The 27,489-nt window shown below is 66.8% G+C and overlaps 3 protein-coding genes across 6 annotated transcripts; 1 reads left to right on the top strand and 2 right to left on the bottom strand.

Annotated features, from left to right (window-relative positions):
* Positions 1–44: 44 nt before the first annotated feature.
* Positions 45–3,828, top strand: TRAPPC4 (trafficking protein particle complex subunit 4). The gene is made up of 5 exons (XM_029074533.2): positions 45–264; positions 2,580–2,754; positions 2,943–3,046; positions 3,232–3,358; positions 3,523–3,828. Exons 1-5 carry the CDS (start codon positions 51–53, stop codon positions 3,599–3,601), a joined length of 699 nt encoding a protein of 232 aa, XP_028930366.1. The 5' UTR covers positions 45–50; the 3' UTR covers positions 3,602–3,828.
* A 242-nt stretch (positions 3,829–4,070) lies between these two features.
* SLC37A4 (solute carrier family 37 member 4) lies at positions 4,071–9,112 on the bottom strand. Of its 2 annotated transcripts, XM_029075952.2 has the most exons (9): positions 8,739–9,112; positions 7,342–7,574; positions 6,659–6,902; positions 6,218–6,376; positions 5,934–6,019; positions 5,440–5,553; positions 5,280–5,345; positions 4,885–5,023; positions 4,071–4,780 (listed from the first exon to the last, which is right to left on the bottom strand). In XM_029075952.2, exons 1-9 carry the CDS (start codon positions 8,884–8,886, stop codon positions 4,614–4,616), a joined length of 1,356 nt encoding a protein of 451 aa, XP_028931785.1. In that variant the 5' UTR covers positions 8,887–9,112; the 3' UTR covers positions 4,071–4,613. The 2 variants fall into 2 exon arrangements, with proteins under 2 accessions (XP_028931785.1, XP_028931786.1); XM_029075953.1 differs by lacking the exon at positions 5,280–5,345 and having other exon boundaries at positions 4,614–4,780; positions 8,739–9,109.
* Positions 9,113–14,448: 5,336 nt separating this feature from the next.
* On the bottom strand, positions 14,449–27,099 carry HYOU1 (hypoxia up-regulated 1). Of its 3 annotated transcripts, XM_029075457.2 has the most exons (26): positions 25,898–26,035; positions 25,231–25,363; positions 22,672–22,765; positions 22,471–22,549; positions 22,205–22,359; positions 21,817–21,893; positions 20,682–20,863; positions 20,473–20,588; positions 20,187–20,379; positions 19,926–20,060; positions 19,623–19,705; positions 19,362–19,494; positions 18,483–18,670; positions 18,221–18,359; positions 18,066–18,126; positions 17,885–17,964; positions 17,203–17,400; positions 16,931–17,106; positions 16,721–16,808; positions 16,447–16,569; positions 16,176–16,309; positions 15,874–15,958; positions 15,544–15,778; positions 14,818–14,892; positions 14,690–14,722; positions 14,451–14,570 (listed from the first exon to the last, which is right to left on the bottom strand). In XM_029075457.2, the coding sequence occupies exons 2-26, from the start codon at positions 25,334–25,336 to the stop codon at positions 14,509–14,511; spliced, it is 3,030 nt and encodes a 1,009-aa protein (XP_028931290.1). In that variant the 5' UTR covers positions 25,337–25,363; positions 25,898–26,035; the 3' UTR covers positions 14,451–14,508. The 3 variants fall into 3 exon arrangements, with proteins under 3 accessions (XP_028931291.1, XP_028931288.1, XP_028931290.1); XM_029075458.2 differs by lacking the exon at positions 25,898–26,035 and adding an exon at positions 26,939–27,099 and having other exon boundaries at positions 14,449–14,570; positions 20,473–20,863; XM_029075455.2 differs by having other exon boundaries at positions 14,450–14,570; positions 20,473–20,863; positions 25,898–26,036.
* Positions 27,100–27,489: the final 390 nt, after the last annotated feature.

Below are 27,489 nucleotides of genomic sequence, written 5' to 3'. Positions count from 1 at the left end.
GCGGCGGAGGGAGGCGTCGTCATGGCGGCGGGCCGGGGCCGGGCGGGCGCATGCGCGGGCGGGGGCCGGGGAGAAGGGGTCGGGCCGCCATGGCCATCTTCAGCGTCTACGTGGTGAACAAGGCCGGGGGCCTCATCTACCAGCTGGACAGCTACGCCCCGCGCGCCGAGGCCGAGAAGACCTTCAGCTACCCCCTCGACCTGCTGCTCAAGCTGCACGACGAGCGGATCCTCGTCGCCTTCGGACAGCGCGATGGCATCAGGGGTGGGCGGGGAGGGGAGGGGAGGGGAGGGGAGGGGAGGGGAGGGGAGGACGGGGGTCGTGGCCTCTAAGCGCTTAGTAGAGTGCGCTGCCCATCGTGATAATGTCGGTATTTGCTATAATAACGTGATAGCTATAGTGTGGCTCAGTGGAAAGACCCTGGGCTTTGGAGTCAGAGGTCACGAGTTCGAATCCCAGCTCTGCCACTTGTCAGCTGGGTGACTGGGGGCGAGTCACTTCACTTCTCTGGGCCTCAGTTCCCTCCTCTGTCAAATGGGGATGAAGACTGGGAGCCCCACGTGGGACAACCTCATTCCCCTGTGTCGCCCCCAGCGCTTAGAACAGTGCTCGGCACATAGTAAGCGCTTAACAGATACCAACATTATTATTAGAATAATGATGGACAATATAATAATAGTACCCAGTGTGTGGCTCAGCGGAAAGAGCCCGGGCTTGGGAGTCAGAGGTCGTGAGTTCAAATCCCGGCTCGGCCACTTGCCAGCGGTGGGACTGTGGGCAAGTCGCTTCACTTCTCGGGGCCTCAGTCACCTCATCTGGAAAAGGGGGATGAAGACTGGGAGCCCCACGTGGGACAACCTGATTGCCCGGGGTCTCCCCCGGCGCTTAGAACAGTGCTCTGCACATAGTAAGCGCTTAACAAATACCAGCATTATTATTACCCCAGCGCTTAGAACAGTGCTTGGCACGTAGTAAGCACTTAAATACCAGCATTATTATTATTATTCAGTCGTATTTATTGAGGGCTTCCTGTGTGTAGAGCACTGGACGAAGCACTTGGAATGGGACAGTTGAGGAATAGAGACCATCCCTGACGGGCTCAGAGTCTGAAAGGGGGGAGACAGACAACAAAACAAGTAGGCGTCGATTCCATCCAGATAAATAGAATCAAAGATGATATTCATTCAGTCATATTTATTGAGCGCTTACTATGTGCAGGGCACCGGACTAAGCGCTTGGAATGAGCAGCGTGGCTCAGTGGAAAAGAGCCCGGGCTTGGGAATCAGAGGTCGTGGGTTTGAATCCCGGCTCCGCCGCTAGGCAGCTGTGTGACCGTGGGCAAGTCACTTCTCTGTGCCTCAGTTACCTCATCTGGAAAATGGGGATTAACTGTGAGCCTCACGTGGGACAACCTGATTCCCCCGTATCTACCCAGCGCTTAGAACAGGGCTCTGCACATGGTAAGCGCTCAACAAATGCCAGTGTTCAACTCGGCAACGATCCCTGCCTAATGACGGGCTCGCAGTCTGAAAGGGGGGAGACAGACAACAAAACAAGTAGGCATCGATGTCAGCTCTGTGACTTCGGGCAAGTCACTTCTCGGTGCCTCAGTTGCCTCATTTGTAAAATGGGGATAAAGACTGTGAGCCTCACATGGGACAACCTGATTACCTTTTATGTACTCCAGTGCTTAGAACAGTGCTTGGCACAGAGTAAGCGCTTAACAAATACCGACATTATTATTATTACCATCAAGATAAATAGAATCATGGATATTCATTCGATCGTATTTATTGAGCACTTACTACGCAGAGCACTGGACTAAACGCTTGGAATGGACAATTTGGCAACAATCCCTGCCCAACAGTGGGCTCACAGTCTAAAAGGGGGGGAGACAGACAACAAAACAAAAACCCTACGAAGCGGTGGGGTGGGTACGGGCAAATTGGGTTGGACAGTCCCTGTCCTACATAGTAATAATGATGATGGTGTTTGTGAAGCGCTTACTAAGTGCCAAGCACTGTTTTCTAAGCTCTGGGGGAGATCCAAGGCAATCGGGTTGTCCCACGTGGGGCTCAAGTCTTAATCCCTATTTGACAGATGAGGTAACTGAGGCCCAGAGAAATGAAGTGACTGGCCCAAAGTCACACAGCTGACAAGTGGCGGAGCCGGGATTAGAACCCACGACCTCTGACTCCTAAACCCAGGCTCTTTCCACGCTGAGGCTGACGCTTTGTCCCTCTTTTACAGATGAGGTAACTGAGGCACAGAGGAGTGAACTGACTTGCCCAAAGTCATCCAGCGGACAAGTGGAGGAGCCAAGATCAGAACCCATGACCTTCTGACTCCCAGACCCGGGCTCTGTCCATTATTCCATGCCGCTGCTTCTCTGTGCCTCAGTTACCTCGTCTGTAAAGTGGGGATTAAGAGCTCAGTGAGGGACAGGAACGGTGTCCAACCTTGTATCCGCTCCAGCGCTTAGAACGACGCTTGACACACAATAAGCGTTTAACCTATGTTGTTACAATTATAATTATTTGGCGGCCTCGGGGCTGACCCCCGATCCCTGCGGTCCGCAGTGGGTCACGCAATACTGTCCATCAACGGCGTGGATGTGAACGGCAAGTACACGGGGGACGGGAAGGAGGTGCTGGACTACCTGGCCAACCCTGCCAACTACCCCGTGGCCATCCGCTTCGGCCGGCCCCGCCTCACCTCCAACGAGAAGCTCATGCTGGCCTCCATGTTCCACTCGTGAGTCCGCCCCGCGCGCCGGCCGCGCCCGCCCCCCCATCCCTCTGCCTCGAACCTCTCCGCCGGGAAACCCCTGCTCCCTCCCCCCGGCAGCCCCAGGGTCGGGGCCGTCGGGCCCCGGTGTCCCCGTCCCCTTCCCCCCGAGCGGAGGGCACGGCCGACACGCCCCGCTCTGGGTCCGCACGCAGGCTGTTCGCCATCGGCTCCCAGCTGTCCCCGGAGCAGGGCAGCTCCGGTATCGAGATGCTGGAGACGGACACGTTCAAGCTCCATTGTTTCCAGACGCTGACAGGTGCGGGTCGGGGGCTCCCGGGGAGCTGGGGGGGGGGGGAACGCGAGGGGGCCGGGAAGCGCCGGGATCCCGTGGTGGCCTCCCACCTCTCCTCCCCGCCCGGAGCCCCGTCTGACGTCAGGCTGCCGCCCCGCTTCCCCGTCTCCGCCAGGGGTGTGAGCGACTCCGCGCCCGTCTCTCCGCAGGGATCAAGTTTGTGGTGCTGGCGGACCCCCGTCAGGCGGGGATCGACTCCCTCCTGCGCAAGATCTACGAGATCTACTCCGACTTTGCCCTCAAGAATCCCTTCTATTCCCTGGAGATGCCCATCAGGTAGGGGGACCGGGGAGCTCCCGTCCCAGCTACTCCGCTGCAAGCCCATCTCTTTTCCCCGGTGTCTTCGGGCACGACCCCAGGGTCCCTCCCCTCGGGGCGGAGCCGAACCCCGCCGCCGCCTCCTCCCCGTCCCCTCACTCCTTCTCCCGGTTCTGGCCCAGGTGTGAGCTGTTTGACCAAAACCTGAAGCAAGCACTGGAAGTGGCAGAGAAGGCTGGGACCTTTGGGCCGGGGTCGTAGCCAGCCCCACCCAGCGAGGAGGGGAGAAGCCCGAGGCCCCCCCCGCCGGGACACGTCACGCCCCGTCTGCCCCGACCGTCTGCTAGGGCGGGAGCCGAACTGGAGAGACCGGTGGGCCCCGATTCCGCCTGTGCTTTCTGCCCCTCCCCTCCACCCCTGTACAGATTTATTTATGGAGAGGGGGGCTCCTCCCGGGAAGCACTGCAATAAACATTCCCTTGCCCGTGGCTCCGTGACCTGTCGAGGTGGGGATGGAGCGGGGGTGGGGGCAGGGGGCCCTCGGGGCTTCCCCGGGCACCGTCCCCCTCCCTGGGTCGGGGCCTCTGCAGCGTCGGGATCAGAAGAGAGTCAGGCCCCAGTGAGCCCCCCCCCCACCCCGTCACCTCCCCGGGGGCATCGCCCCCGGCTGGGTCCCTCCCGGTCCCTTCTGGGTTTTCCTGGCTGGAGAAAGAACAGACGCCGACCAGACTTTGTATCAAAGCTATTCTCTTCTACAGAGCGCACGCGGCCCGTGGCCGGGCCAGGCTGGGGAAGGGCAGCCGCCACCCTCCGCTCTCCCGCGGCTCGTGTTGAAAGTCCCACGGTGTCCACGGCTGCTGCCGTTGGTCGCCGGCCCTCGGGGGCCGGCTCGGGCTCCGGCTGAGGCCCGCCCGGAGGCTCCCCCTCCGGCGGAGGGACACAGAGGGACCCAGTCGAGCGGTTCCGGGGGGCCGGGGCACGGGGAGCGGGGCAGCCCCGGGTCGGCCGTCGGAGAAACTGTTTGTTTGGGGCAGACCGCGGGGGGATGCTGACGTCGGCCGAGGGCGAAGGTGGTTATTTAAATAAAGCAGAAGGGGAAGAGGGAGGAGGAGCCGGAAACGGACGGTCTGACAAACAGCAAGCCCCGCGCCAGCCCCGCCGCGGGCGGAGGTTGAAAGGCAGAGGCCCAAGGCTGAATAGGGACCCGTCGTCGTCGTCCCCGGGTGCTCGGGGCGGGACGCCCCCCCCCCCCGGGGGCCACTCCCCACCACCCTCACTCGGCCTTTTTGGCCACCCGGCCCATCTTGGTGCGGACGTTACGGAGGAGGAAGAAAGCGAGGGTGCTGACCCCGCAGGTCACCTCGGCCACCCGGAAGGCCGTGTCCCAGCTGTAGTGCTTGGCGATGGTGCTGAAGGGCAGCCCGGCCAGGAAGCCTCCCACTGCCGAGAGGAGGAGGGCCGGCTCAACCCCGGGGGGCCCGGCCCGGGGCGGGGGGACCGACGGGGGAGCGCTCGACGGCCGCGGGGCCTCCGGGCAAACTCACCGTTAGCCATGAGCGCCACGACGGCGTGGGAGGTGCCGCACAGGTTGGGGGGCGCGCTCTCGTTGGCGATGACCCCGAACAGGGCGATGGGGCCGCAGGAGGAGAAGCCGAAGATGGCGCCCAGGACCAGGATCCAGAGCTGGGAGGGGACGGAGAGGCGTCAGCCCCGGGAGCCCGCGGCGGCGGGCGGGGGGCCCGGGGCAGGCAGAGGGCGCAGTGGGCACCACGGGCCCAGAAAGGGAGGAGAAGAAGGTCGAGCAGGGGCCTGACCCCCGGCGGGTCGGGCAGCGCTGAAGCGCGGACTCGGTAGGCCCGGGACGGGGCTCGAAGGAGAGGGGAGCAGGGGGCGCGGCGGGGGACAGGCGGGCAGATGAGAGGGATAGAAAAGCAGACACCTCCTGCTCTGTGAAGCCCGTGACGTCGGCCAGAGGGCCCAGAGCCAGAGTCCAGAAGGGAGAGCCCTGGAGAGGCGGAAGGAAGGAGAGAGACGCGAGGCTCGGGCCAGAGAGGGAGGGTCGCCCCCGTCCGCCCCCGTCCCCGAACCGGCCCCCTTACCTTGGAGGAGTGGGCGGTGACGGTGACGCGGAACAGGTACATGGAGGCGGCCATTCCCGCCATCATGCCGAGCAGCAGCCCGTGCCGGGGGTTCCCGTACAGAGAGAGTCCCACCTGCGGGCGCGGCGCCCGGCGGGTTGGGACCGAGGCCCGGGCCGCCGGGACCCACCCGCCCTCCCCGCCCTGGGGCTTGAGCGATCCCGCCGGCGGCCCGAGAGGCCCCGTTAACCCCGGCCCGCCGGGTCTGAACTCCAGCGCGGCTTCCCCCGGATGCCAACGAGGCCCGCCCGGGGCACGTGGCCGGGAGCCGCCGCTCCGGGACGTCCCGTGCCGGGGGGCCGAGCGAGAGGCCGTCCCCGCCCAGGCCCGCCCTGCCGGCAGCGGCTCGGCCGGAGCCCGGCCGCCCCCGAGACCGGGGGCGGGGGGCCGCGGTGGCCGTCCGCCTCGACGCGCCCGCCGGCGCCCCTGCCCTGCCCGCTCCCGGACCCGATTACCCTGGCCACGGCCCGGTCCGAGAGGTATCCGGCCGCCACGCTTCCCACCAGGCCTCCGATTTCCAACGCGCTCATGTAGGAGCTGCCTGAGAGAGGAGGAGGGACGGGGCGGTGGGTGAGAGGAGGAGAGTGGGCGGCCCGACCCCGCCGGAGGGCCAAGGGGCGGCGGAGCCCCGAGACGCTGCGGAGGGAGCGCGCCCGGGTGCCCGGGGGAAGGGCACGCGTTCCTCCCGGGGCTGTGCCCCTCGCCCGCCGTCTTGGGAGGGGGGGGGTCCCGGCCTTACCCACGAGGGCGGTCTGCCCCTTCTCCTGGATGAGGAAGAGCTGGCCCCAGTCGGTGCAGCAGGTCTTGACCCCGAAGACCACCAGGTAGCCGGTGGAGAGCACCCACAGGTAGGGGGACAGCAGCAGCTCCCTCAGGGTGCTGTCCGGGCTCGAGGGGCCTGGGGGCGGAAGCGGGCGGGGGGGGAGCCGTGGGCTTCGGCCTCCGGCCCTCCCGCCCCCGGCCCCTCTCCTCCCGCCCCTGCCACTCATTAACCAGTCCACGGGGGCAGAGTCCAGCCGGAGGGCGTGGGGGGTCGGCGGGACGGGTGTGTCGTCCCGCCTCCGTGACCCCCGCCCTCCCCACGTCGCGAGGGAGAAACCGGGGCCCCGGGGGCAGGGAGGGGACCCGGGAGCCCGGCCGCCCGGCTCGGGAAGGGGGGGCGGGGAGGACGGGGGCTCACCCTTCTCGCCCTCGGACGGGGCGAGGTCGAGGTTACGCAAACCCACGTCGGCCGGCTCGTTGCGGATCAGGCCGAGGCACAGGAAGGAGACGGCCGCGCACAGGGCGCCCGACAGCGCCAGGGTGCTGCGCCAGCTGTACGTCTGCGCCAGGAGCGTCACCAGGATGGGGCCCAGGCCCCCCGCCAGGTTCATGCTGGTCGACAGGACGGCCCACCACGTGCCGAACTGCGACGGCTCGAACCACTGTGGAGCAGGCCGGGGGGAAGGGCCGCGCGTGGGTGCCCGTGGGCGTCGGGGTCGGGGGGCTCCGCGGAGGGAGCCGGGCGGCAGACGCGGCGGGACGGGGGGCCCGGCCCAGCGACGCAAGGAGGGCGGCGGGTCTTGGGTTCCCCCGCCTCCGCGGGGGGGCTCGGGCGGGCTGCCCGCAACCCCGTGCCAGGAGCCTCGGGGCAGGTGGGGACACCCAGGGGCCAGCCGACCGGCTTACGGGCAGCGCGGCGCGGAGGGGCGAGGGGCGGGGGGGAGGCTGGCAGGAGGGAACGGGGGGCACCTGCAGGGAGACACTCGATCCCGCCGGCCCGGACGCCGGAAATACCCCGGGCGGCAACCCGAGTCGGGGCCGGGGCGCCCGGGGAACGCGGGCGGGGGCGCTCCCGGGGGCCCCTCCGCCGGCCCTCCCTACCTTGCGCAGCACCTTCCCGCAGGGCGGCCAGCCGAACCCCTGCGCCAGGCCGTTGAGGAACCAGAGGGTGGCGAAGACGGGCACGGTGGAGCTCCGGGAGAACGCCACGTTGACCAGCCCCACCAACAGCAGGCCGGACGAGAAGAGCCAGCGGGCGCTTATCCGGTCCGACAGGACACCGCTCACGAACTTGCTGACGGCGTAGGCCGCCGACTGGCTGCTGGTGATGAGCCCTGCGGGTCGGGGGGGGGGGGGGGGGCGTAGGGTTGGAGGCTGACCCTGATGACCCCTCCAAAAGCAGACCCGGTGTTTCTAAGTAATAATAACGCCGGTGTCCGTTAAGCGCTTACTACGTGCCAAGCGGCGTTCTGAGCGCTGGGGTAGATACGAGGTAAATCGGGCTGTCCCGGGTGGGGCTCCCAGTCTTCATCCCCATTTTCCAGATGAGGTAACCGAGGCCCAGCGAAGCGACGTGCCCCAAGTCACGCAGCCGACGGGCGGCGGAGCCGGGACCGGAACCCGCGACCTCCGACGCCCAAGCCCGCGCTCCGGCCGCGGGGCCACGCTGCTTCTCGGTGTCTACCGTGCCAACCGTCCGGGCGGCATCCCTCCGGGGAGTCCGGGTCTAAGCCGGGTACCGGGGTGCCCTCGCCCCCTCCACCTCCCCCACCTCGGACGGCTGGAGGAAGGGGAAAGCGAGGCCCTGGGTGACCTTTGAACTTCTCAGCCTCTCGAAAGGCGTCGGCTACATCTCTCCGGCGGGGACGGGGACGGGGAGCCAGCGGGGCAGTGGAAAGAAACAGCTCGTTCCCCTCCCCGGCTCCCTCTGCCACCCAACGCCTCGACACCCCGCCGTCGTCCCGCACGCCCTCCCGCCCGCCCGCCCTCCTTCGGTCCTCAACCTAACGACCGTGGTTGTCGTCGAGCGCGCGCCGCGGGCGAGGCACCGCGCCGAGCACCGGGGCGGACACAGGGCGACTACGGCGGACGCGGCCCCCGTCCCACCCGGGGTTCACGGTCTCCAAGAGAAGCGGCGCGCGGAGCGCGGGCCCGGGGGTCGGGAGGTCACGGGTCCCGACCGACCCCGGCTCCGCCGCCTCGTCCGCCGCCCGGCCTCGGGCGGACGGTCCGACTTCTCCGGGCCCCGGTTCCCTCGTCTGTCAAAGAGGGGGGATCGAGAGGGTGACGCGGGGGGCCGCGTCCGGCCCGATCGGCCCGTCCGCGCCCCGGCTCTCCGAACGGCGCCCGGCCCGCGGGAGGGGAACCGAGAGGTACCGTCCTTCCGGGTCTTCCTATCGATCCCCCGATCTTCCAGGGGAGGGAACCGAGGCCGAGAGGAGCGGAAGGACCGGCCGGCCGCGCTCTCCCCCCGGCCGGCGTTCCCGGCCGCCCCTCACCCAGGTCATCCTTGTCCAGCGCGATGTCGCCCATGAGGGCGGGCATGACGAAGGAGAAGGTCTTGCGGTTGAAGTAGTAGAGGGTGTAGCCCACGAACATGGCCGAGAAAATCCGGGCCCGGTAGGGGCCGTAGGCCGGCGGGCCCATGGCCGGGGTGGGGGCGAGGTCCTCGCGGGCTGCTGGGCCGGACCGGCCTCCCCCTCGCTCTTTATAGCGGCCTCCCGGACAATCATTAAGCCGCCGGCGGGGGCGGCCCGGAGGGACCCGGCGTCCTGGGAGGGGAAAACGGCAACGAGCGGCCGGGGGCGGGGGGTGGGACCGAGCCAGGAGAGGAGGGGTCCCCGCTGGGCCAGGCGTCGAGCCGGGCGTCGGGCCAGGGAACCCCCCCCCCCCCCCCCCGGGACCCTTCCTGTGATTAAACGCAAAACCCAATTATAGCTGCCGCCGCCGCCGCCGCCGTGGCCGGGGGGAGGTGGGGGGAGCCTCGGCCGGGGGAGCCCCGTGCGCGCCTCGCCCCTCCGCCCCCCGGGCCCGGGCCCAATGTGCGGGGCAGGGGAGGGGGCGACGGGGCCGGGGCAGCCCGTTCCCACGGTCCGGCCGCGGCCCGGGGGCCGGGGGCCGGGGGCCGGGGGGAGTAATCAGAGCGGAACGCGGGAGCGAGGGGGGCCCGGACCGCCCCCCCCGGGCTTCGTGCGGGAGCCGGGAGGCCGCGACCCCGGACCCCTCCCCCACCCCGCCCCTCCCCCAACCCCCCGCGCTCCTGCGCCTGCGCCAACCTCACCTCGAGCCCCGAGCCGGAGGGGGCGGGGCGGCGGCGCGAACTGCGCGTGCGCACGAGGCCCCGTCTTCGGCGACCACGCCCCCTGGCGGCCCCGCCCCGCCGCGGGCCTTCCCCCCCCCCCCACGTGCCCGCGCCCATCCATCAATCAAGCCTAATAATGTTGGTCTTTGTCAAGCGCTTACTCTGTGCCGAGCCCTGTTCTAAGCGCTGGGGGAGACACGGGGGAATCAGGTCGTCCCACGTGGGGCTCCCAGTCTTCATCCCCGTTTTCCAGATGAGGTCACTGAGGCCCAGAGAAGTGAAGTGACTGGCCCACAGTCACACAGCTGACGAGGGGCAGAGCCGGGATTCGAACTCATGACCTCTGACTCCAAAGCCCACGCCCTTTCCACTGAGCCACGCTGCTTCTCTAACCTATAACCAGAATTCGGGTATCCGGGCCAGCGTCTACCACGGGCCGGGCACTGCCCTAAGCGCTGGGACGGTTACCGGCAAATGGGTCGGACGCAGTTGTCCATTCCAAGCGCCGAGTCCGGGGCTCGGCACGGACCGTGAGCCCGTCACAGGGCAGGGACTCTATCTGTTACCGATTTGTCCATTCCAAGCGCTTAGTACAGTGCTCTGCACAGAGTAAGCGCTCGAGAATATACGATCGAATGGACGGTTAGCGCCCGATAAATACGATTGAATGAATGAATCCAGCGTGGCTCGGTGGAAGTAACGATAACGATGGCGTTCGTTAAGCCCTTGCTATGTGCGAAGCACCGTTCTAAGCGCTGGGGAGGATACAAGGTGATCGGGTTGTCCCACCTGGGGGGGGGGGGGCTCACAGTCTTTTTCCCCATTTTGCAGATGGGGTAACTGAGGCGCAGAGAAGTTAAGAGATTTGCCCAAAGTCACCCAGCTGACAGGTGACTGAGTGGGGATTCGAATCCACGACCTCCGACTCCCCAGCCCGGGCTCTTTCCGCTGGGCCGCGCTGCTTCTCTACAAGCCCGGGCTGGGGAGGCAGAGGTCGTGGGTTCTAATCTCGGCTCCTCCACTTGCCAGCTGTGTGACAGTGGGCGAGTCACCTCGCTTCTCCGGGCCTCAGTGACCTCATCTGGAAAGCATGGATTAAAACTGTGAGCCCCACGTGGGACAGCCCGATCACCTTATATCCCCCCAGCGCTTAGAACAGTGCTGTGCGCATAGTAAGCGCTTAACAGATGCCATCATTATTATTATTTCCACTGAGCCAAGCTGGATTCACTCATTGGTGCTTTGCGCATAGTAAGCGCTTAACAAACACCACCTTTATTATTATTATTAATCCCTGTCCCCACGCGGGGCTCACAGCCTCCATCCCCTTAGGACAGTGCTCGGCACAGAGTAAGCGCTTAACGGATACCGACGTTATTATTATTGTTTTCCAGATGAGGTCACCGGGGCCCGGAGAAGTGAAGGGTCTCGCCCAAGGTCACCCGGCAGACAAGTCCGCAGGTGAGACAGGTGAGACGGAGGCCCAGCGAGAAGGTGAGCGGCGCCAGAGGCGCGGAGCGTCCCGGCCGGGTCGCGGGAGAGAAGGGAGGCGAGTTAGGAGGGGGAGAGGGACGCACGACTTTAAAGCCGATGTGAGGAGTTTTTGTTCGGTACGGAGATGGAGGGGCCACCACCGGAGATATTTGAAGCGGGGGGGGTGACGTGTCCTGAACGTTTTTGTAGAAAGCTAATCCGGGCAGCGAAGTATGGACCGGAGTCGGGGAGAGGCGGGAGGTGGGGTTGTCAGGAAGGAGGCTGATGCGGTAATCTGGGGGGGGGGGGGGATGAGAGATCGTATTAAAAAGGTAGCGGTTTGGATGGAGGGGAAAGGGCGGCTTTTAACGATGCCGTGAAGCTGAGACCGACGGGATCCGGTGACGGACTGGACGTGGGGGCTGAATGAGAGAGCGGAGTCGGGGACGACACCCGGGTTGCGGGCCCGGGAGACGCCAAGGACGGTCGTGCCGCCTACGGGGACGGGAGACTCCGGGAGAGGACAGGGTTCGGGCGGGAAGATGAGGAGGCACGTTCCCTGCCCGCGACGAGATTACTTCACTCGCTTCCACTGCGAGCTCAGAGTGGGACGGGGGATCGTTCGTTCATTCAATAGTATTTATTGAGCGCTTACTAGGTGCAGAGCACCGTACTGAGCGTTTGGAACGGACAATTCGGCAGCAGACAGAGACCATCCCTGCCCATCGACGGGCTGACGGTCTGATCCGGGGAGACAGACGGACAAAAACAAGGCAACTTCACCACGATAAATAGAATCGAGGGGACGGACACCTCATTAACAAAATCGACAGGGTGATAAATAATATATACAAATGAGCACAGTGCTGAGGGGAGGGGAAGGGAGAGGGGGAGGAGCAGAGGGAAAAGCGGGGGACAAGGGGGCTTAGCTGAGGGGAGGCGCAGGGGGAGCAGAGAAGAGCCGCGGGCCTGAAAGCCGGAGACCCCGAGTTCCGGCTCTGACGCCCGTTTGCCGTGTGGCTTTGGGCAAGTCACTTCGCCCTCCCCTGCCTCAGTTTCCCCCGCTGTAAATCAGGGGTAACTATTCCCGAACCCTACCTCGCAAAGGTGTTGCGAGGAGTAGATAGCTAAATCACGTAGGGCGCTTTGGAAATCAAAAGCACCGCTAAGAAGCCCAGGTATTATTCTTCAAGCGCTTAGTACAGTGCTCTGCCCACAGTAAGCGCTCCACAGATACGATTGAATCAACCCCAGTTAATTCATGGAAAACACACGACTAGGAAATTCCTCTAGATGGTCAGCTCCCTGTGGGCAGGGAATGTGTCAGCCACCTCTATGGTATTGTACTCTTGGAAGCGTTTAGCACAGTGCTCTGCACATAGTAAGGGCTCAAATACCCTTGAGGAGGAGGAGGAGGAGGAGGAGGAGATTGACTGGGACGGGGTTTCAACCGCCACTCCCCTCTCTCAGCTCTCTTCTCCTATGCAGGTGGAGATGGAGAAGCAGCCTGGCTCAGTGGAAAGAACCCGGGGGTCGCGGGTTCTAATCCCCCTCTGCCACTTGTCTGCTGTGTGTGACTTTGGACAAGTCACTTAACTTCTCTGGGCCTCAGTCTCCTCATCTGTAAAGTGGGGATGAGGCCTGTGAGCCCTAGGTGGGACACCCTGATGACCTCGTATCATCAGAACAGTGCTCGGCACAGAGTGAGCGCTTAACAAATGCCATCATCATTATTATTCCGGGGGAGGGAGCGGGGGAGAGGAGTGTAAGGAGCCTACGGAGCAGTGTGGCCTAGTGGCTAGAGCCAGGCCTGGGAGTCAGAAGGACCTGGGTTCTAATCCTGCCTCCATCCCTTGCCTGCTTATGTGACTTGAGACGGAATAATGCTGATGGTATCAAGCGCTCACTCCGTGCCAAGCACCGGACACGCCACCCTCTGGTCTGTGAGCCCGTGGTAGGCGGGGATTGCCTCTGTGGCCGAACTGTACTTTCCAAGCACTCAGTACAGTGCTCTGCACACAGTAAGAGCTCAATAGATACGATGGAATGAACTTCCTCGTGCCCCAGTTCCCTGGTCTAAAAACGGGGATTGAGACCGTGAGCCTCACACAGGACGTGGACGGTGCCCGACCTGATCAGCTTATACCCAGCGCTCAGTACGGTGCCTGGCACGTAGCAAGCGTTTAAATGCCGTTAAAAAAAAAAAAAAAGAAGAAGAAAGGAATGCCGGGGTTGTAGAAAAGTGAACGTTTTATTGAAACCATTTCTCAATTAACAACGGAGCAAAGCACAATTCCACTCCAAACTATCCAACCAGCCTCAATGCCTAGAGAGAGACCCCAAACACTAGGGGACGGGGCCGGGGGAAGGGTGCGGGCAGGGGAAGGAGGAGCAAGGACACCTGGATCCCAGTTTCTGCCAATGTGGCAAAAAAAGAAAAGAAAAAAAATGAAGGTAGTGGTGTTGGGGGGGCGTCGGGGAGGGGGAGAGAATCCGAAGGGGAGCGCAGATATAGCCAGCCCCCTCGGCCCCAGCCGGGTCGCCGACGAATCCCGGGAGGAGAGAGCCACCCACTCCTCCGTACCACCTCCCGGCGTGCCAGGGGAGAGAACCGGGCCCCCGACCCCCCGCCCCCGCCCCCCCCCCGGGTCGGCGTTTACATTTCCCCTCTGGCTTCCTCTCCTTCCCCTCGGGGGAATCACAGTAGAGAGCACGGGTTTGGTCCCCTGGGGAGGCGGGAGCCGGGGCGGGAGAGCGCGTGCCCAGGAGACAGCGGCGGGAGAGAGGAGGATGGGGCCGGGGGGGGGGGGGGGCAGCCAAAATCTAGAGACGGGGAGACTCCAGGGGGAGAGCGGATGCCCCAACGGGCGATGCCCCTTCCTTTCCGCCTGCCCTCACCCCGGCTGGCAGCCCCAGCTCAATCCTCCGGGGCTTCACCCATGAAACTGGGTGCGGGGGGGGGGGGCGGGGGGCGGTTGAGATGAGATGCTGGCCGGGGGCTCGGGGAGGGAGGGGCAGAGAGCAGCTGGGTCGGGTCCCAAGCCCACCCCCGGGGGCCCTTCCTCTGGCGGGTGACACAAGTCGGCAAGGAGGTCGGGGGGGAGAGGGAAGGGAGACCGGGGAAGGGGGGAAAGAGAGGGGGACGAGACCAAGAAAACCTGAGAGGGGAGAGGGTCGGATGAGAGCCCAACCCCACCCCGAACTCTCCCCCCACCCCCTAATGCCCAACGGCCAGACCCCTCCCCTCCCCTTCCCCCGGACACGTCTCCCCCTTCGCCGGAAGGCTGGGGCTCCCAGCGCGGGCAGAGTGGCGCGCTGGACCGGCGACGGCTTCGGGGTAGCGGCCCGGGGCTCCCGCTCCCTGCCCGCTCGGCCCCTCCGCCCACCCCGGGGGGGTGGAGGGGGGAGAGGGCGAGCCCCGGGGGGCGGGGGGGGGGGGGGGGGTGAGAGCCCCCGGGGTGGGCAATAAATAGGGGGGGGGCGCCGCGGGGAGGTTATAGCTCGTCATTCTTCCGTGTGTCCTCGGGCGGCGCCGGCTGCTCCTTCCGCTCTTCGTCTGGGACGGGGAGGGACGAGGAGAGATGGAGGAGGTGACAGCGGGGTCGGGCCCCACCCCGCCCCCCCGCCCCCGGGGAAAAGCCGGCCCCGAGCCCCCCCGACGGCCCCCCCGCTCACCTGCCCCCGGCGGCTCCGGAGGCTCGGCTTCCCCTGGGAAGACAGGAGAAGAGAGGCGACGGGGCGGTGTTAGCCGTAGGGCCGGGGGCGACGGGAGAGAGGCGGGGTCTGGGACACTTCCGACTCACCTAACTCGGGGGTCTCCGCGTCGGCCCCTGCTCCGGGCGGCTCCGGGACGGGTTTCCCGGCTTCCGGCTTCCCTGCTGGGGGCGGGAGGGGGGGAAGGGCCATCGGGGGGGCGGCAGGTGCCGGGGCTGACCGGGCGCGGGACCCCCGGCCCCCCGCCCCGCTCCGGGATCCGGGCGCCGGCTCGCCTGCGGGTGGGGTGACTCTGGGGCCGGGGGCACTGGCTTTTCCTTAGCACGGTATCTGTTGAGCACTTACTCCGTGCCAGACAGCGAGCGCTGAGGTAGGTAGGGGCTACTCAGGCGGGAGGCGGTCCGGGTCCCGTATGGGGCTCGCAGTCCTCACCCCCGTTTTCCAGATGAGGGAAATGAGGCCCAGATACGTGACCTGCCCAAGGTCACCCAGCAGACGAGTTCCCCTTCCCCGCCCCACGGCACCGGGTATATCTGTACGTACTCGTTGTTCTGCCTATTTTATCACGGGTGCGTATATATCTACAACTCTATTTATCCTGATGCCCTCGATGCCTGTCGACCTGTTCCGTTTGTTGTCTGTCTCCCCCCCTTTCTCGACCGCGAGCCCGCCGTGGGGCAGATACGGTCTCTCTCCGCTGCCAAACCGTACTCCCCGAGGGCCCCGCACCACGCTCCGCACGTAAACAGGAACGGGTGAAGGGAGCGGCGCAGCCGGGATGGGAACCCGGGTCCGGGCAGCGGGCGCCGGCTCACCTGTGGGCGGGGCGGCCTCGGGGCCGGGGGCGCTGGCGTTGCGGGGCGGCTCGGTCTCGGTGGCGTTCCTGTCCTTGGCCCGGGGCCGCGGCTTGGCGAACTTGGCCTTGTTGAGCAGGTACTGCACCTCGCGGTCCAGCGCCGCCATCCGGGCCTCGATGTCCTTCGACAGCAGCACCGGTTTCTCGGCGGGCGCCAGCCGGGCCTGCTCCGCCAGCGTCGCGTTCTTCCACGCCTGGCCCGGGGGAGGGCGCGGGGGGTCACCCAAGGGGGGAGACGGGCCACCCCTCTCCCTCCCCGCCCTCCCCCGACCCAGCGGGGCTTCCTCACCCCCGTCTCGTCGATGACCCGCTCCAGCGTGTTCAGTTCCACCTCCGTGAAGATCTGGTCCACCTCGGGGATCATCCGGGCACCCCTGGGGCGGGCGGGGGGCGGGAGGGGAGGGGCAGGGAGGAGAGGGGCGAGAGAGGATCCAGGAGCCCCTCGGGTCTGCCAGGCCCGCAGCTCGGTCCGCCCCGTCGGCCCCGGGAGGGCGGGGGATCCCGTCTCCGCCCCTCCCCCGGCTCCCAGCCCGGGGGGACTCGGGGGGACTCGGGAGGCGGGGCGGGGGGGGCGGGCCGGGCGCCACTCACTTGAGGAAGATGCTGGAGTGGTTGAGGAGGCCGTCGAGGGCGGCCAGCCGCTCGGGCCACTTCCGGCGCTCGTCCACTCGCAGGAACAGCCCCCGGCACAGCTTGCGGAGCTCCGCCAGCTTCTCCTTCAGGTCCTGCTGGCGCGAGGCGGGGTCGGGGGGGTCAGGCCCGGCCTCGGGGGAGCCCGGCGCCCCGACCCCGGGTGCCGGGGAAACCCCCGCTCCCCTTCGGACTCCGGAATCCTTCCCCGCCCCGGACCCCCTCCCCGCACCTTGGTGCTGGCCCCGAAGCCCTCGTCCTCCAGCCAGGCGGACGTGGCCCGCAGCCGGACAGAGATCTCCTCGCGCTGCTCCTCCGTGGACACCTCCTGGTACTCGGACTGGTACAGCTTGTCCTGGGGGGAGGAGGGAGCGGGGCACCGGACACGCCACCCGTGGGTTCGGGGCACAGGACACGCCACCCGCGGGCACGGCGCCGGGGTGGGGGGGGAGGGGGCGGCTTGCGTCCGTGGGCGTCTCCGGGCGGTGCCGGGGGCCCCGGCTCACCTGGGTCTCGAAGATAAAGGCCTCCAGGCTGTTGGCGGCCTTCTCCCGCTCCTGCTTCTCCAGATCGCGGAGGGTCAGGTCCTGGAGCCTGAGCCCCACGGGGTGGGGGGCGGGGGGGAGACGGGGTCAGCCCCGGGACCGCCCCGCGTCTCCCCTCCCCGGCCCGGGCCCCGTCCGTCCGTCCGGCCGGCCGCCCCCCGGCCCCCTCACCGCCGCAGGGAGCGCGCCAGCTCGTCGTCGGACGGGTCCGGCAGGTCCAGCACCACCAGCTCCGCCGTGATCTCCTCCACCAGCTTCTGTCTCTTCAGCGCCTTGGCTTTGGGCGGCTCCTCCTCGGGGGCCTGGGCCCCGCCCTCCGCCGCGCCCTCCCCCTTCTCGCGCGCCTCCTGGGGAGGGGGCAGACCGGGACGCCCTCGTCACCCACCGAGGGGACCCGGCGGGCCCCCGGCTCCTCCCCGCTCCGCCCCGGCCCCCCGACTCACCCGACCCTCCGCCTTCTCCTCTCCCGCCTCCTCCTCGGCCGCCTTCTCCCCCTCGGGGGCCTTGTCGGCGGCCGGCTCCGGGGGCGGGGGCCGCTTCTCCGCCTCCTTGGGGGTCTCGGCTTGCTCCCCTTGCGCCCCTCGCTCGGCTTGTTTCGGGGGCTCTACCCTGCTCCCCTCCGCCGGGCCCTCCTCCTCCTCCTGGGGCGGAGGACGCACACGTCGGTTAGCCTCCCTCTCTCCCCCTCTTCGCGGCCTCGTCGGAGGCCATCTCCTCCGAGAGGCCTTCCCTGACTGAGCCCCCCTTTCCCCTTCACCCACCCCCTTCCGCGTCACCCTGACTCGCTCCCTCAACTCACCCCTCCCTCGGCCCCACAGAATTCACGTCCCCATCCGTCATTTATTTGTCTGCGCTGATGTCCGTTTCCCCCTCTAGACCACCGTAAGCTCGTCGTGGGCGGGGGACACGTTACCGTCTCCGTTACCGCGTGCTCTCCCAAGCGCTCAGCGCAGTGCTCTGCACGCAGCGAGCGCTCAATACGTACGACTGACCGATTGGCCTTCCGGTCCGGACCGGGGGCGGGGGGTCCCGCGCGAAACCCGAGGGGAGAGAGGAGGGGAGGGCGGGGCCGGGCCCGGAGGTCATTCTGCGGCCACCGGTCGCCCCGACTCCGCCGGCGCTCACCGGGGTGGCCTCGGTCGCGTTCTCTCCGGCGTCCGCGGCGGAGCCTCCGCCGAACAGGCTGGAGATGGTGTTGCCCAGCTCTGCGGGAGAGGGACGGCGGCGCGTCGGGATCGAGGTCTCGCACCCGGCGGCGCCCGCCCCCGCCGCCCCCCGCGGTCCTCCTGCCGACCCCTCCCCTTACTGGTCAGCGTGGACTCCTCCTCGGGCTTCTCCTCCACCGTCGTCTCGAACACCGACTCCACCTGCGAGGCCCGACGGGCCGGGGGGTCAGGCCGGGGCCGGCGGGACCGCCCCTCCCCCCCCCCCGCCCCCGGCCCGGTCGACGCGGCCCCTCACCCGGTCCAGGCTCAGCACGCCGCTCTCGTCCAGGTTGAAGTGAGCCTTGATGCCCTTGGACTCGTAGCCCGGGTGCTTCCGGAAGGCCTCTCCGACGCCCTTGAGCTTCACCGTGGTCAGGTTCGGGGAGCCGAACGCCCTGCGGGGGAAGGGGCCCGGCGGAGGTTAAGGGGCGCGGGGGAGGGGCTGGCCGGCGGTCCCCCGCCCCAGGTCGCCCCGGGGGTCACTCGGCCGGTGACGGGAGCCCCCCCGCCCCACTGACCGCAGGTCGTCCGGCCCCAGGAAGCCCAGGTCGCCGTAGTTGACGCTGAAGCGGAAGTCGTGGCTGTAGCGGTTGAAGGTGATGACCTTGCGCTGGGGGTAGGGGCCCATGCGGGAGAACAGGAGACGTCTGTTGTGCTTCAGGCTCCGCCCGCCGCTCTCCTCCTCCACTTCCCGGCTGAACTCCACCTGGGGGGGAAGGCGGCGGGCGGGAGGGGGCGAGAGGCAGTCGGCCTGGGACCCCGTCCATCTCACCGACCGCCTCTCGCCCGCCTCCGGCCCCCGGCCCCCGGCCCCCGCCACCCTCCCGCGTCTCCGACGGCGACCCTCCCTCTCCTCCGAGGGGCCTTCCCCGACCGAGTCCGCCTTTCCTCTTCTCTCACTCCCTCCTGCGTCGCCCTGACCCGCTCCCTTTATTCACCCGGCCTCTCGGCCCTAGAGCGCTTACGTGCCCATCCGGTATTTCTAACGACTGCGCCCTCTGTTAAGCGGTCACTACGTGCCAGGCACCGTACTAAGCGCTGGGGTGGCTGCAGGCGAATCGGTTGGCCGCAGTCCCTGTCCCCCGTGGGGCCGCTCCCAGGCCCGACCCCCGTCCTCCGGATGAGGGAACCGAGGCCCGGCCGAGTGACTCGCCCAGGGTCACCCAGCGGGCGGGCGGCAGGGCCGGGATCGGAACCCGTGGCCGTTCGTTTATATTTCTTTACGTCGCCCGTCTTCCCCTCTAGACCCTAAGCTCGCTGGGGGCGGGGAACACGTCCGTTACGTCGTCACGTTCTACCCTCCACGCGCTCAGGTCGGCGCGCGGCGCCCGGTGAGCGCTCGGTACGCACGAGCGATTCCTCGGGGGGGGGGGGGGGGGGGGGGGGGGGGCGCTCACCTGGATGGGGAAGAGGGTGGCGTCCCGCACACCGAAGGGCTTCACCTTGAAGGCCTTGCTGAGCGCCGCCGCCTGGTACACGGCCCCCATGGCCGCGGCCTCGTCGGCGTTGATGTTCTTCCCCAGCTCCTCTCTGGGGGGGGGGGGCGGGGGGAGGTGAGAGGACCAGGAGGGGTCAGTGCCATCTCCCCAGAGGTCCCCCCCCACCATCCGCCCTCCGCCTCACCGGTGACCCACCCCCCCCCCGCCCCCCGGACTCACTTGCCCACGGCCTTGAGCAGAGCCTCCTGCACCTTGGGCACCCGGGTGGCTCCCCCGACCAGGATCACCTGCTCGATCTCGTCCTGGGCGGAGGCGGGGAGAGCGGGGCGGGGACGGGGGGGGTCGGCGAGGAGCCCCGTCCGGGCCGGAATCCACCCGGGGACCCACCCCCACGCGCGGGATCACGGCCGCGCCCCCCCCCCCCCCCCCGGACGCCACAGAAGCCCCCGGCCCGACGCGGGGAGCCCCGAATTCCCCGGGCCCCCCGCTCGCCGTCCCCCGGCGGGGCCCCCCCGGGCTCACCAGGCTCATCTCGGCGCTGCCGAGGGCCTGCCGCACGGGCCCCGGCACGCGCTCGAACAGGTCCGCGCACAGATCCTCCAGCTCGGCCCGCGTCACCTTGGCCTTGAAGTCCACGTCGTCCATCAGCCCCTCGATCTGCCGGGGAAGTTGGGGGACGGGGGTTTAGCCCCGTCGGGTCCCGACCCCGCCACCCAAAACGCGCGGGGGAAGACGGCGGTCGCGTCCCCGCTCCGGGGGTCCGCCCGCCCCCGGCCCGGGCACCTGCGCCGTGTGGTCGGCGTTGGCGCTCAGGATGGTCTTGAGCCGGTTGGCCTCGCGCAGCAGCTTGGCCATGGCCCGAGGGTTGCCGCGGACGTCCGGCGCGCCCTGCGCCCGCCGCTGCTCGTTGAACAGCCCGGCCAGGTGCTCCCGCAGGCGCAGCTCCATCTCCAGCCCTCCGAGGGTGCGGTCGAAGCTGCGGGGGGCGGAGGGGGGGAGTGGCGCGAGGGGCCGGGGAGGCGGGCGCGGGGGCCCGGCCCCCGCCTCCCGCCCCTCCGCCGGTACTCACCCCACCCCGCGGATCTGCAGCTGGGGCTGCGTCCCCGCCTCCTTGGTCTTCACCGTCTGGTAGGTGACGACGGTGCAGACGGTGCTGCCGGCCCCCATGTCGTAGAACATCACGTTCTGCGGGGAGGCGGAGGGGTGGGGGATCAGCGGGGCCGGGGACCCCCGGGGCGTCCTCCCGCCGGCCCCCCGCGCCCCCTCCCCGTCGGGCACCTGGGCGGTGGCGTTGATGTCTTTGCGGCGGAAGACGCCGTAGCTGAGGGCCGTGGCGGTGTTGGCGTTGATGAGCTGCAGGACCTTGAGGTCGGCCATGCGGGCGGCCTGCAGTACGGCCCGCCGCTCCGCCTGGTTGAAGAAGGCTGGCACCGTGATCACCGCGTCCTTGATGGGTTGCTCTGCGGGTCGGGCGGACGGGCAGACGCTTGGCCTCTGCCCTCCCGGGCCCGCTCCGTACCCCGCCGCCCCGCCGCCCCGGTCCCCCAGCCGTGGGGGGCCGTCGCCCTCCGCCCGGCCGCCTCCCGCGCCCTCTGAACCAGCCCGTCTTCCCTCCGCCTCGTGTCCCGGGCCCAGCCCGTCCCGGTCCCCACGTTCAGCTGCTCCGAGTTCGATTCCTTTTCTTCCAAAATGGTATCTGTTAAGCGCTTACTGTGTGCCGGGCACTATATTAAACGCTGGGGTACCCTGTCCCACCTGGGGCTCACGGTCTCAATCCCCCTTTTACAGGTGAGAGGGAACTGAGGCGCAGAGAAGCCGAGGGACCCGTCCAAGGCGACGCGGCGGAGGAGGGGGAGAGCTGGGATCGGAACCCGTGTCCTCCGGCCCCCGGGCCCCGGCTCGCTCCACGGGGTCGGGCGGCTTCTCCGCGAGGCGGCACCGCTCGAGGCGGAGAGGACCGAGCCGCCACCGGAGGCTTCGGAGGAACGGGGTAGACTTGCGCCCGGGGTTTCAGAAAGGGGATCCGGGCAGCAGGGGCAAGGGTGGAGCGGAGAGGAGAGGAGAGAGACGGAGGGGGTGGGCAAGCCGGGGTACGGCCAGCGCCCGGCCCGGGGGGGGGGGGGGGGGGGGGGGCTTTTGGACGAAGAGGGAGGGGCGGGTTCCGCGGATGACGTGGGAAAAGCGGCGACGGGACCGGAATCAGGGATGACGCCAACATCGCAGGCTGCCGGCCCGGGGAGGGAACTGGCGGCGGGGTCGACTGGGTGGGAAAGTTAGGTGGGAGGCGAGGATTCGGGAGGGAGGTCAGCTGGACCGCAGCCCCCTCGGGCTCCGAGAGCCTCCTAGAACCGCCGCCTCCTCCGGGAAGCCTTCCCCCGGCGAACGCCCCCCTACCGGCAGCCAAGACCCTCACCGGCAAACTCCTCAGCCAGAGAGCGGGAATAGTTCAGCACCATCCCCAGGACCTCCTCGGGAGAAAACTGCATCTGCCTGGAAAGGAGCCGACGGGTAAAAGGGTCAGAGCGCAGAGCCTTCTGGGGACCCGGCGGGGACGGGGACAGGGGACAGAGGAAACGGGCGGCGGCCGGACGGGGAGGCCCCGCTCCACCCCACCGACGTAACCTACAAGCGGGACGTCCCAAGGCGCCACGGGGGACGGACGGATCCCGGGGGGACGGACACAAGGACGGCCGTCGGGGGGGTCGGTCGGTTAAGAGGGACAAGAGGCGGCGCCGTGGCCGGACGCGGGGGGCCGCCGGCCCGGCCCGGGGAAGGCCCCGGAGAGGGAGGCCGCCACTCACGGGGTGAGGCGGAAGAGCACCGTCTGCCTCCGCGGGTCGGCGGCCAGCTCGTGCTCGGGGAAACGCCTGCGGTACAGTGCCACGTGCGGGTTGTCCGCCCTCTTCCCCAGCAGGTCCCGGAAGTAGCGCAGGGCCACCTTCGGGTTCTTGATGGCCTGGCGCGGGGAGGGAGAGGAGAGGTCATCGTTCCCCGACGCCCCGTCTCGGGGCCGGGGGGGGGGGGGGCACCGCGGCCGTCCCCCCGGGGCCGGCCAGGGAGGCCTCACCACGCTGGCCGCGCCGTCTCCGAAGAACCGTTCGTTCTCCTTCAGGGCCACGGTGACGGGGGTCTTCCTCCGGGACTCCCTGGAGAAGCGGACGGGGAGGGGCGGTCGACCCGGGGCCCGAGAGGCCGCGCCGGGGCCCCCGGTGGAGCTCGGGGGCCCACCCCCCCCGCCCCCCGCCCCCGGCCGCCCGCCGGCCCTCACTTGTTCAGGACGATCTCCATGGGCACCCCGGGTTTGACGATCGCCACCTTCATGGATTCGCTGCCGAGGTCCACCGACATCACCGCCAGCGTGTCTGGAAGGGGGCGGGGGGGTCGGCGGGTCCGTCCCGAAGACCCGCACGGCGGGCACGGCCTACGGGCCGGGTGCCGACGCGGAAGGGTGGGGGGGGGGGGGGGGGAGGACGGGGTGGCGGGAGGGCGGAGGGCGGCCTGGATACGCGGACCCCGTCCGGGATTCCGGGGGAGGGGGCGGGGGGAGGAGGAGGCCCGGTTGAAGACCGCGGCCTCGGGAAGCCGACCGGAGCCGGACGGGAGGGGTGGGGGAGAGAACGGACGCTCACGGACAGTCACACGCTCGCATACCGGCCACCGAGAACTATCACTGAAAGCCCTCTAGCTCCCCGGGGGCAAGGAACGTGTCTCCCGGCTCTGATCGACTGTACTCTCCCAAGCGCTTGGTAGGGGAAGCGGCGTGGCTCAGTGGAAAGAGCCCGGGCCTGGGAGGCGGAGGTCATGGGTTCGACTCCCGGCTCTGCCACTTGTCAGCTGACTGTGGGCGAGTCACTTCACTTCTCTGTGCCTCAGTTCCCTCATCTGTCAAATGGGGATGAAGACTGTGAGCCCCACGTGGGACAACCTGATTCCCCTGTGTCTACCCCAGCGCTCAGAACAGTGCTCTGCACAGAGTAAGCGCTTAACAGATACCAACGTTATTATTATTATTTGTACATGTCTAGAATTCTACTTACCCCTACGCCTGTTTACTTGTTTTGATGTGTATACACAGCTATGATTCTCTTTGTTTCTATCGACGCTTCTGATGCCTGTTCACTTTTTTTATGCCTGCCTCCCCTCCCCCCGGGACTGCGGCCTGGGACTCTCTCTCTTGCTGAAGTGTAGTTTCCAGGCGTTTAGTACAGTGCTCTGCGCACAGCAAGCGCTCAATAAATGGGACTGAACGCACACTCCGGCATTTAGATCAATGCTTGGCACACAGTAACCGCTGAACCAATACCGTCGTCACGCTATTCATTCGATCGTGTCTATTGAGCGTTTACCGTGTGAAGAACGCCGGACTAAGCGCTCGGGGGAATAGAAGCAGCGTGGCTCAGTGGGAAGAGCGCGGGCTGGGGAGTCAGAGGTCACGGGTTCTAATCCCTGCTCTGCCACCTGTCAGCTGTGTGACCTTGGGCATGTCACTTCACTTCTCTGGGCCTCAGCTCCCTCATCCGTAAAAAGGGGACGAAGACTGTGAGCGTCACGTGGGACAATCCGATGACCTCGTATCTACCCCAGGGCTTAGAACGGTGCTTGGCACTTAGTGAGCGCTTAGCAAATACCATGACTACTATTATTACTCCAGTGGTTGGGGCAGTGCTCGGCACACAGTGAGCGCTTAAATATCACCGCTATTGCTATTAATAACGTTGGTATTTGTTAAGCGCTCACTACGAGCCGAGCACTGTGCTAAGCGCTGGGGGAGACACAGGGGAATCAGGTTATCCCCCGCGGGGCTCACAGTCTTCATCCCCGTTTTTTTACAGATGAGGTGACTGAGGCACCGAGAAGTGAAGCGACTCGCCCGAAGTCACACGGCTGACAAGTGGCGGAGCCGGGGTTCGAACCCATGGCCTCTGACTCCGAAGCCCGGGCTCTTTCCAGGGAGCCACGATTACCCCAGCGCTTAGAGCAGTGCTCGGCACACAGTGAGCGCTTCACAAATACCCTATCATCGCTAGAGGAGCAGCGTGGCTCAGCGGAAAGAACCCGGGCTTAGGAGTCCGAGGTCGCGGGTTCTAATCCCGGCTCCGCCACCTGTCAGCTCGGTGACTTGGGCAAGTCACTAATTTCTCTGGGCCCCAGTTCCCTCATCTGGAAAAGGGGGATGAAGACCGTGAGCCTCACGTGGGACAACCAGACTACTCTGTATCTCCCCCAGCGCTTAGGACAGTGCTCGGCACGTAGTAAACGCTTAACAAATACCATTGTTATTATTACCCCGGCGCTTAGAGAAGTGCTTGGCACACAGCGTGGCTCAGTGGAAAGAGCCCGGGCTTCGGAGTCAGAGGTCATGGGTTCGAATCCTGGCTCTGCCACTTGTCAGCCGTGCGACTGTGGGCGAGTCACTTCACTTCTCTGTGCCTCAGTGACCTCATCTGGAAAATGGGGATGAAGACTGTGAGTCCCACGTGGGACAACCTGATTCCCCTGTGTCTACCCCAGCGCTTAGAACAGTGCTCTGCACGTAGTAAGCGCTTAACAAATACCAACATTATTATTATTATTCACAAATACCCTATTAGCATTACCCCGGCGCTTAGAGCAGTGCTCGGCGCCCATGAGGGCTGAAGAAACACCGACGTTACCCTCATTCTCACAACGCAACGACGACCGGCCACGTTCCCTGCCCGCAGTGAGCTGTGCCTCGCGGGGTCCTGGAGAGTCTTCCCGGAGGAGGGGGGCTCTCGGGGGAGGTCAGTTCTCGGTCCCCCGTGGGGGGGGAGGTGCGGGTGGGCCGGGGGGCGTCTAAGACACTTACCCGTCAGGGCCAACAGGTTGGCCAGCAGCAGCAGCGGCGGCAGCAGCAGGAGCGGCGGTGGCCCGGCGGCCAGGGCCCGGAAGGGCCGCTTCGACGTCCTCTCCATCCTCTCCGACACAGCCACGATGCCTGCCTGCAGGGGACGGGACGGCACGGGAGACCCTCGTTCATTCATTCCATCCTACGTATTAAGCGCCTACTCAGGGCAGAGCTACTGGACTAAGCGCTCGGAACGGACAACTGGGTAACGGACAGGGACCATCGCTGCCCCGCAACGGACTCTGTCCTCATCTCTCGTCCCCTTTCTCCTTCGGAGGGGCATCTGCTAAGCGCTTTTTTAATGGTATTTCTTAAGCGCTCGCTATTCTTTCGTTCCATCCTACGTATTGAGCGCCTACTGTGTGCAGAGCACCGGACTAAGCGCTCGGAATGGACAGTTGGGCAACCGATAGAGCCCGTCCCTGCCCCACAGCGAACTGTGTCCTCCTCTCTCGTCCCCTTTTACTTTTAACCGGTATCTGCTCGGCGCCTTTTTAACGGTATTTAAGCGCTTCCTATTCATTCCATCCTACGTACTGAGCGCCTACTCGGTGCAGAGCACCGGACTAAGCGCTCGGAATGGACAGTCGGGCAACGGACAGAGCCCAATCCCTGCCCCGCAACGAACCCTGTCCTCTCTCGTCCCCTTTTTTCTCTGAAGCGGCAACTGCTCAGCGCCTTTCTTCACGGCATTTCCTAAGCGCTGCCTCTTCCTTCCACCGTGCGTACTGAGCGCCTCCCGTGTGCAGAGCCCTGCACTGAGCCTCGGTGACCTCATCTGTAAAATGGGGAGGAAGACGGGGAGCCTCACGGGGGTCAACCTGATGGGAGACCCCCCCCCCCCCAGCGCTTAGAACAGCGCTCTGCACAGAGGTGAGTGCTCAATAAATACTACTGAATGAATGAATAACCCTGGATCTCCCCCCAGCGCTTAGAACAGCGCTCTGCACAAAGTAAGTGCTCAAGAAATACTACTGAATGAATGACCCTGGATCTCCCCCAGCGCTTAGAACGGCGCTCTGCACAAAGTGCTCAAGAAATACTACTGAATGACCCTGGATCTCCCCCAGCGCTTAGAACGGCGCTCTGCACAAAGTGCTCAAGAAATACTATTGAATGAATGACCCTGGATCTCCCCCAGCGCTTCGAACAGCGCTCTGCACAGAGTAAGTGCTCAATAAATACTACTGAATGAATGATCCTGGATCTCCCCCAGCGCTTAGGACAGCGCTCTGCACAAAGTGCTCAATAAATGCTACTGAATGAATGACCCTGGATCTCCCCGACGCTTAAAACAGCGCTCAGCACAGAGTAAGTGCTCAATAAAAACTACTGAATGAATGATCCTGGATCTCCCCAGAGCTTGGAACAGCGCTCTGCACAGAGTAAGCGCTCAGCCATACCAACGTTATTATTATTATTAAGCGCTTTGGAACGGCCAAGGGGGGGGGATCGGAGAGAGGCCCATCCCTGCCCCACGACCCGCAGCGAAACAAAAGAGGCGTCAAAATCCGGGGAAGGAGAGGCGGAGACGGGGCAGGAAGAAAATAACGATGGTGCAGACGCACGGTAGGAAGGCCTCCCGGAGGAGGTGCGCCGCCCGGGGGGCTCCGGAGACCCTCCCCCCCCGTCCCCCCCTTTCCTCCCTCCCTCCCTCCCTCCCGCTCACCCGCCGGGCCGTTAGGGGCGAGGGGCGCCCGCGCTCGTGCTCGCCAACGCCGCCGCCGCCGCCGCCGCTCGCGCGCACCCCAGGCCAAGGGCAGCGGGGGCCCGGACGCGGCGCGCGCTCATTGGCGCCCCGGGCCGCCGGGCCTGCGCCCTGACACCCGGACCCGGACCCGCCCCCCGGGCTCGCGCCGCGCACGCTCATTGGCCCGCGCCCCGCGGGGGCGGGAAGGGGGGCGGGGCCGACGGTAGGCCCCGCCCCCTCGCCTTCGCCGCGCGCATGCTCGTCGGGCCACCTCCGGCGCCCCCCCGCCCCGCGGAGACGGGGGGAGGCGAGGGGCCGAGCCGAGACCACGCCCTCCTGGCGACGCGGCGCACGCTCATTGGGCCGCGTCAGGCGCTCCCCGCCCCGTCGACGCGGGAGGGAGGGGCCGAGGCGCGGCCACGCCCCCACCTCCGCGGCGCGCCCGCTCATTGGGCCACGTCCGGCGCTCCCCCGCCCCGCGACGGCAGGGAGGTGGGAGGGGTGTGGCCAAGGCGAGGCCACGCCCCCTC

This window comes from Ornithorhynchus anatinus, chromosome 11 (assembly GCF_004115215.2).
Source record: "Ornithorhynchus anatinus isolate Pmale09 chromosome 11, mOrnAna1.pri.v4, whole genome shotgun sequence".
Lineage (NCBI taxonomy): Eukaryota > Metazoa > Chordata > Mammalia > Monotremata > Ornithorhynchidae > Ornithorhynchus > Ornithorhynchus anatinus.
Note: the sequence above shows the minus strand (reverse complement) of the source record. Positions and strands in the feature narration are given on the sequence as shown.

Excerpts from the sequence above, each read along its gene's own strand:
- HYOU1 (XM_029075458.2), bottom strand. The coding sequence starts at position 25,336 with ATGGAGAGGACGTCGAAGCGGCCCTTCCGGGCCCTGGCCGCCGGGCCA. Across the intron at positions 19,706-19,925 it reads GCAGCGCCGAGATGAGCCTG|GACGAGATCGAGCAGGTGAT; the intron begins GTGAGCCCGGGG and ends GCCTCCGCCCAG. Across the intron at positions 17,107-17,202 it reads AGGAGAAGGCGGAGGGTCGG|GAGGCGCGCGAGAAGGGGGA; the intron begins GTGAGTCGGGGG and ends CCCCCTCCCCAG.
- TRAPPC4 (XM_029074533.2), top strand. The coding sequence starts at position 51 with ATGCGCGGGCGGGGGCCGGGGAGAAGGGGTCGGGCCGCCATGGCCATC. Across the intron at positions 2,755-2,942 it reads CTGGCCTCCATGTTCCACTC|GCTGTTCGCCATCGGCTCCC; the intron begins GTGAGTCCGCCC and ends GTCCGCACGCAG. Across the intron at positions 3,047-3,231 it reads TTGTTTCCAGACGCTGACAG|GGATCAAGTTTGTGGTGCTG; the intron begins GTGCGGGTCGGG and ends GTCTCTCCGCAG.
- SLC37A4 (XM_029075952.2), bottom strand. The coding sequence starts at position 8,886 with ATGGGCCCGCCGGCCTACGGCCCCTACCGGGCCCGGATTTTCTCGGCC. Across the intron at positions 5,346-5,439 it reads TCACCGCCCACTCCTCCAAG|GGCTCTCCCTTCTGGACTCT; the intron begins GTAAGGGGGCCG and ends CCGCCTCTCCAG. Across the intron at positions 5,024-5,279 it reads CGGGCTTCACAGAGCAGGAG|CTCTGGATCCTGGTCCTGGG; the intron begins GTGTCTGCTTTT and ends GTCCCCTCCCAG.